Raw genomic sequence first — 7,692 nt, 5'->3', positions numbered from 1 at the left:
CGACAGCCGGTTTTTATATAACGCGATAGCGGGTTTTTATACAACGCGATTGTAGGTTTTCATATAACGCGATTGCGGGTTTACATATAACGCGATTGCAGGTTTTCATAAAACGCGTTATGAATTAGTCTGATTTGTACGTTAAATATTGTTTCAGTACAGTATATTTAAATTAAAAGAAACCGAATTGAAATGCAAGTCGCCAACTATGTTTGTGTTAATATTCTTATTCAGTTGTCTGCTTCAATAACTTTAAATTATTTTAATATAGTACCGATAAAAAATAAAATAAGCATGTAAAAATCAAAATTAATTATAAGTCTACTGTTTTTAAAATCTAAGCCTTTGAATCTAAGGTAAAGCTATCGAATGATCTTCTAAATGTTGATTCCCTAAAATCATATTTCTATTTTATTTACATAACTAAACATTGTGAAAATACATAATAATATATTAAATTATTATTAAAGGTAATAAAAGAAGTCACTTACCGATACTCCAAAACTCAGAAGCACTTGTACAATAATTTATCACCGATCACTTGATCAAATAAAATTGATGTTCACCTCAGAGCTGCTGCAACACGAATAAAATTTTGCGCATGGAACTGTCTATTTATTGGTTCCAACTACCACCAAACAGTCTGTTCTCCTCGGGATGTTTACAAAATTTTACACACTTCGAATAGAACAATGGCCTATAGAATTGAGGCGGTAAAACAACACTCTTCATAAACAACCATACGACAATTTAAAGTTATTTGCAAATAAAAATTGCAATGCCGATCATATTGATAAACTGCATCCTGTCAACGGGCGACACAATGGAATCGTTCCAATCGAATATTATGTAAACAAAACTCCCGAAACAATTCCTTCAATCTTCCAAAGTATTTATTACACAAAAGTATATAAAATTTCAATTTGAACAGTAAATGAACAATGGCCTATAGAATTAAGTCGCTAAAACAACACCCTTCGTAAACAACCATTGGGCAATTTAAAGTAATTTGTAAATAAAAATTGATCTATCCGATGCAAATGCAAATAATATAGCGATTCTAATGATATACAATATCGGCGACATAATGGAATCGTTGCAATCAAATATTATCTAAACAAAATCCCCGAAACAGTTCCTTCAATATTCCCAAGATTTTATTGCACAAAAGTATAAGGAAAACTTCTGGCGCATACATCGAAAAGTGCTTACAGTTTGGTGTCGTCCGAATCGAGCCAATCACAGGGTAAGATCTCGGATGAAAAAATTGATTTATTAAAAACAATACTGCAATATTTAACTTCTTTGTTAACATACGTTTATATTACTTAAGCATTAAACTAGAAAGGCATAAATTTAATTAAATATTTTAAATGTTAATGTAAGACTGTACTACTAAGCTTTAAACAAGATACCATCATACTAATGCATTGGCATTCGTTTTAGACATTTTTTATGGAACGACCAAAAATTTGCTGATGTTCATGATGAACTAGGTGCAAAAAAATGTGCCTTAAGGCAATTTACTGGAACTTTCCGTACCGAAAATTATTTTTTTTAAAAGCTTTAAAATTTCTTTAAAACTTAAATATTAGACTTTTAAGAATATTGAAATTTTTTAAAAAATTACTTTTAAAAATTTTGAAATTTTTGCAATTTTTTGAAAATTTTGAACATTTGCTCAAAGCAATCACCCCGCGTAGCTGTTTTAGTGACGAAATATGGAAGAGCATAATCTCCGCGCCGCAGTCCAACGAATAAAAATTGCTACAAAACTCCTAGAAATCTAAAGAAAAATTATACTTCTTATTAAAATTTCTATAAAATATCTGATAATTTCAAGCACATCTCCCAATCAATAGAAATCGAATATTTTTTTAATTACGGTTTCCAAAAATTGTACCCGCACACACAAACATCCATTTTTTCTAAGACATGCCAAAATGTTCAGAGTTATATAAAAAATTTTATTTTCCATTCTCCGTGACGAGTATACTAGTCAAACACAGTTAACTGGTTAGATTAAAATTTTTAGCAATTGAGATAGGTTTTCGGTTAGGACAATTTTTTTCAAAAAATCATATTTATATTAAAATTATAAAACATTTGTATTTTTCTACTTACATATAAATGATGTGGAAGTTGTCTGCTATAACATATTATTCGCATTGATATATCATGTTTAGGTTTATTAATCTCATTTCTCAAAAAGCTTAGAAACATTCGCAAAAGACAAATTCAATTCAAACTCAACTATAGACCATGCTCATATAGGACATAAACTAAAAAGTCTACTTACTATAAACGCCATTCATTACGTTTTGTTTTCATATCTTTTCATATTTTCGAAACCCTTTTAAATATTTGAGCTTTTGAAGTTTTTTGAAAATTATTAATTTTGTTGGAATAAATGAATAAAATGTATATTTCTTTATATAAAAATTCTGCATTGCTTTATAATGTATATCAACGTATATAATGAAATAAAATTGCACTTTGTCAAAAATGTCACAATTAGCTAAATCGCACAAACTATGCTTACTGCTTCAAAATTTTGTACTGAATGCTGGTTTTCTGAACCAACATCAGTATTTATATTGGAAGTATAACACTGACTGTACTTATGATAAATAAATGTTTACCTAAATATTCAAAACACCACGCGAGTTCTACTTCGCTATGTAAAGAATTCATAAAATACGATTTGTCATTTAATTAAGCGCTCGATTGATAACAAAATTGTTTATAGAAAACATGCAAATGAAATGAAATTCCTGATTCGCCATTTTAATTGCGAATCGCAAACAATAATCAAATATTATAAACAATAAAGACGATTGACTTGTTCGCGAAAACGATATTTCAGTATCAGATCAACTGTCGCGTCAACCAGATTAGTTTTGTTCAGGCCAGCGACCGCAGTACTTCAAAAAAATAGTGTTTGTACTGATTTTTATTTTATTTTAATATTTTTTCATTAAGTATTAATTTCAATAAAATGATTATTAGTTTGTCCTTTTTGTCTAATTACTTTGATATTTTATACAGAAGATATTTAGATCGTTTTTGACGAGATGAGTTCACGTAGGATAAGACGGCGTGCTACTGCAAGAATCGTTGAACCTACTGGTTCTACTGATTTAGCATCCCTGTTCAAGTGCTCTGTATGCTCTAACCACGCGGTTCCTAGAGTCCATCAGTGCCAAAGTGGACATCTGATTTGCTCGAAATGTAGATCAAAGTTGGAACGCTGCCCTACTTGTTCTGGATTTTTAGGTAACATATGAAATCTGGCTATGATAAATCTTGCTAGCATTGCAATAATGCAAACCATTTGAAGCCTCTGTTATTTATAAATAATTTTTCAGTTTTAATTAAAATTGCCTATAATTGAAACTATTTTATGAATAATATATTAATTTTCATACGTAGGTAACATAAGAAATCTGGCCATGGAAAAAGTTGCTAGTAATGTGATCTTTCCGTGCAACAATGCTGGAAATGGTTGCACTAAATTCTTGAACAACATCGAAAAGGCTGCACATGAAGAAACTTGTAAATTTCGGCCTTACACTTGCCCTTGTCCATGGGCCATTTGCCAATGGAAAGGGTCATTGGCAGGAGTGATACCTCATATGAGACAGTCACATACCCCCATTACAAACCTTGATGGAGAAGATATAGTTTTTATGGCTATCGACATCGGTTTGCCTGGAGAAATGAACTGGGTTATGATGCAGTCCTGTCATGGCGAACATTTTATGCTGATTTTGGAAAAGCAAGATAAGCCAAATGCAGCCCAACAGTATTTCGGTGCCGTTCAATTGTTTGGGTCTAAGGAGGATGCAGAAAAATATGCATATAAGTTTGAACTGAATGGACATCAGCGTCGCGTGAGTTGGGAAGGAATTGCGGGATCTATTCAGGACGGGGTACCTACGGCAAATTCGAGTTCTGGGCGCTTGATATTTGATAGTTCGATTGTTAGATCATTTGCTGAAAATGGAAATCTTGCAATAAATATGACCATTTATGTTGTAGATAGCAATGAATAATTCTATATTATACTATTATATTTCACTCTTATGTATTTGTTAAAGTATATATTTATGTTTATATTCGTTCTAGTATTAAATATACCTTTAAAAAACTGTTCCATTTTAAGAATTAACTAGTATTGTTATTAGATTAAAAAGAGATAATTCTCTCTAAATATTAATTATATAACCGAATTTTATTATGTATTAAATTTATATTATTTTTTTTAACTACTTAACTATATTAGTGAACAATATCTATATATGAAAACTGAAAAAACCTATGTAAAAAAAATATGAAAATAAAGAAAATGCCAAAAAAATGTTTATATATCTTTACGTTTCAGGGTTTCTGAGCATTTTGGCTTACTTTAGAAAAACTGGATGTATGTATGTGTGTGTGTGCGGATACAAATTTTTATCGACGATTTCTGTACTACTTTTATTTAAATTATTACTTTAATTTGAAAAACATTCGATTTGTATTGATGAGGAGACTTGCTGATTTGTTTTTGGCAGATTTAGCGGTTTCAAAGATACGGAGCGAAAGAGCAAAAAATGATAATTCAAATTTTGAGAGAACGGAGCGTCCGATTTAAATAATTCGAAAAACATGTTATTTAATTGACAAAATGAATTTTTGCGAAGCGGCTTCAGAGATCGACTGAAAAAAAGTAAAAAAAATGCTATCGGTCCAATGCCATGCGGTCAAAAATTATCATTAGACATATGCACATCAAATTATCAGATACTTTATAGAGATTTTAATAATAAGTTTAAATTTTGTTTACATTTCTACGGGTTCCGTATCAAGGTTTAGTCGTGAGACTGAGATGCGGCTCTTACGCTCTTCGATATTTCTTCTCAGCCACGCTATGTAAAAATTCACAACAGTTTTCAAGTTTTCAATTTTCCGTAGGATAAGTTATTGTAATCGTACAAAGTCTAAATTGAACATTTATGCTTTTCTTCACGTTCCAGAAGTTTCTGAACATTTTGGTACACCTCAAAAAATTGATGTGTGTATGTATGTGTGGCTACAATTTTATATGAGGATTAGTGCTGATTAGTTTTTGAGAAAGATGAGTCTAGCCGTTTCTAAGATACGAAGCAAAGAGTGTAAAAAATGGAAACTAGGATTTTGCGACAATTGGGCATACGATTGGAATGATTTAATTTGTAATGATGAGGAGAAGTTGTCATTAGTTTTTGGCACAGACAGGCCTAGCCATTTCGGAGATACGTGGCTAGATGTGTAAAAAATGGCAGTTGGTAAGAACGAAGCATCCGATTTGAATAATTCAAAAAACTTTTCGTTTGTGTTAACGAAATGATTGCTTTTGGGGAAAGATTTTTTTATTTCAAATGTTTTTTTATTTTCTAATATTCTTATTTATCGAATATCGAAAACAATTCGGATTTTAATTCTAATTCTAGCTAAAGTTCTCTTTTATATACTTTAAATAAATAATTTCAACTTTGCAATTCAGTTTATATAATTCTTAAAATAATAGACAATGTCTTTCATTTTAAATTCAATTGATTAAGTTTTGTTCATTTACTTTATGTAAACATATATGAACGTCAATGTCCAATTCATAAGCTCTCTTATATGTTGTCTATAAAATAAGAATAATATAAGCTGCCGTATTTTATATTCGTTCCTCGTATTTTATATTTAACATTTAATATTTTTCGAATATTTCATTATGGCACGGGAAGTTCCAGCAAGAAACGATGCCATGCACTACTAGTTGTCTTTTAATTAAACGTTCAAATTATCATAAAAATATGTTATTGAAAACATAAAAAGATAACGAAATTGATAATTCTCAATTGAAAGGCAGATCATAAATAATAAATTTTAAAAACAAAAAACAGGATAGACTTGTTTATAAAACATATATATTTTGTTATCGGTTGTTAGAAGAACGGTAGCAGTTTTATCAAGCAAGCAAAAAATTAGAACAATAGAAAAAATAATTTCTTTTAAAAACCCCAGTATTTAAAAATATTACTTGTGCCTCGTCTTTACTCCGACATATATTTGGCCGCCTTTGAAAATATCTAACATGTTCTCACAAAAAAATCGACTAATATTTTTTATGTTGTTTGGACGTTTCATGTCATCCTGAATCGTTAGAGGCCCAATTTGAAAAAAAAGTGTGTATATGAGCCGATTTTTACTTTTTGCAAACTTTTTCTCTATAACTATTTCAAAAATTTAAAAGTCAGTTATGTAGATAACGGCTAGCGTCTGTCAGTTTTGTGCAACGATCGGCCAAGATGTTTCTAATCAAGAAAACAGTTTCAGCCAAAAATCCTGCACCAATTTTAAAAAATCAGAAACTGTTCGAAAGGCATCATCTGAAAATCGTGCTAATTAGTTTTGAAAGATCGGTCGGGTCGTTCTTCGTATTTAATTGTTAAATATTCTTTACAGTAATATTTATAAAACTGTTTGGCAATATAGATAATGATCTCAAATATAACTAAATATTTCGAACATACGATAAGTCGTTTTAATTTTGAAAATACTATCAAGGTTTGAAAGCAAGCAGCGCTTTTGTACGCGAGTCAAAATTTCATCTTTAGTCGCAGTTTTCTTAAAAACGCGCAATTCTTTTTGAAAAAAAAAAAAAAATGACTTTTTTGGAAAGAAAAAACTTTTGAAATAAAATGTTTTTTAAATTTTGAAATATTTTCGAAATAGGTGCATAGAAACGAAATATCGAAGAGCGTAAGCGCTGCGTCCCCGTCTTACAGACATACGATGTTACGGAAACCATAAAAATGTAAACAAAATTGATACCCATTAATAAAATCTCTAAAATATATCTGATAATTTAATGTGCATATGCAAATGTCTAATGATCATTTTTGACCGCCAAATGGCATTTTTTTACTTTTTTACTAGATCTCCGAAACCGCAAAACCTGCCTTCCCAAAAATTTAATCAATTCTTGACCTTATCCGTACAAGTAATATATTTTTTGAATGATCAAAATCGGACGCTCCGTTCTCATAAAAACTAAGTTACCGTTTTTGGCACTTTTTGCCTCGTATCTTCGGAACGGTTAGACCTGCCTTTTCAGACCTGCCTGAAAAAATTAATCAGTACGTCTTCTTATCAATAGAAATCGAATGTATTTTAAATCATTCAAATCGGTTGATATCCGTGTTTCTGAAATCGTCGACGAAAAATTGAATCCGCACACACACACGCACGCACATACACACACACACATACATCCATTTTTTCTTAGGTATGCCAAAATGTTCAGAAGATTTGAACGTAGAGATAAATAAAAAAAATATTTTCGGAAAGTTAATTATTGTATTAACTACTTTATCTATACAATTATGAAAAATTATAATAATAATTATATATTCATTATTTTATTTGCTTTTTTTCCTTTAATCCTATCATGTCGCCTAAGTGATTTTTTTAGTGAACTTTTAAAATTTACGAGTAAGAATCGGACGTCCTACGCCTTGAATCGTAGGAAATTTTCTGCCGAACATAAAAATTAAAAAAGGCAACCCAATGATTGTCCAACATGGTTATGCTTACATTTTCACGTACTAAAAATTAGTATACATATTTGTACATAGTATTTGAGTTAGCTTTTATGGTAGCAATGCTCAGAAAAGT

At 30.3% G+C, this 7,692-nt stretch overlaps 1 protein-coding gene across 1 annotated transcript; it reads left to right on the top strand.

Annotated features, from left to right (window-relative positions):
- Nucleotides 1–1,118: 1,118 nt before the first annotated feature.
- On the top strand, nucleotides 1,119–4,055 carry LOC113376091 (E3 ubiquitin-protein ligase SIAH1-like). Its single transcript, XM_026616018.1, has 3 exons — nucleotides 1,119–1,246; nucleotides 3,049–3,276; nucleotides 3,433–4,055. The coding sequence occupies exons 2-3, from the start codon at nucleotides 3,075–3,077 to the stop codon at nucleotides 4,053–4,055; spliced, it is 825 nt and encodes a 274-aa protein (XP_026471803.1). The 5' UTR covers nucleotides 1,119–1,246; nucleotides 3,049–3,074.
- Nucleotides 4,056–7,692: the final 3,637 nt, after the last annotated feature.

Source organism: Ctenocephalides felis, unplaced genomic scaffold, assembly GCF_003426905.1.
Source record: "Ctenocephalides felis isolate EL2017-DRISC unplaced genomic scaffold, ASM342690v1 CF-g0.4_SCAFFOLD_01886, whole genome shotgun sequence".
NCBI classification, from domain to species: Eukaryota; Metazoa; Arthropoda; class Insecta; order Siphonaptera; family Pulicidae; genus Ctenocephalides; species Ctenocephalides felis.
This window is presented reverse-complemented; position numbering and strand designations above follow the sequence as displayed.

Coding starts and splice junctions, on each gene's coding strand:
- LOC113376091 (XM_026616018.1), top strand. CDS start 3,075: ATGAGTTCACGTAGGATAAGACGGCGTGCTACTGCAAGAATCGTTGAA. Junction 3,277..3,432: donor TACTTGTTCTGGATTTTTAG/GTAACATATGAA, acceptor TTTCATACGTAG/GTAACATAAGAAATCTGGCC.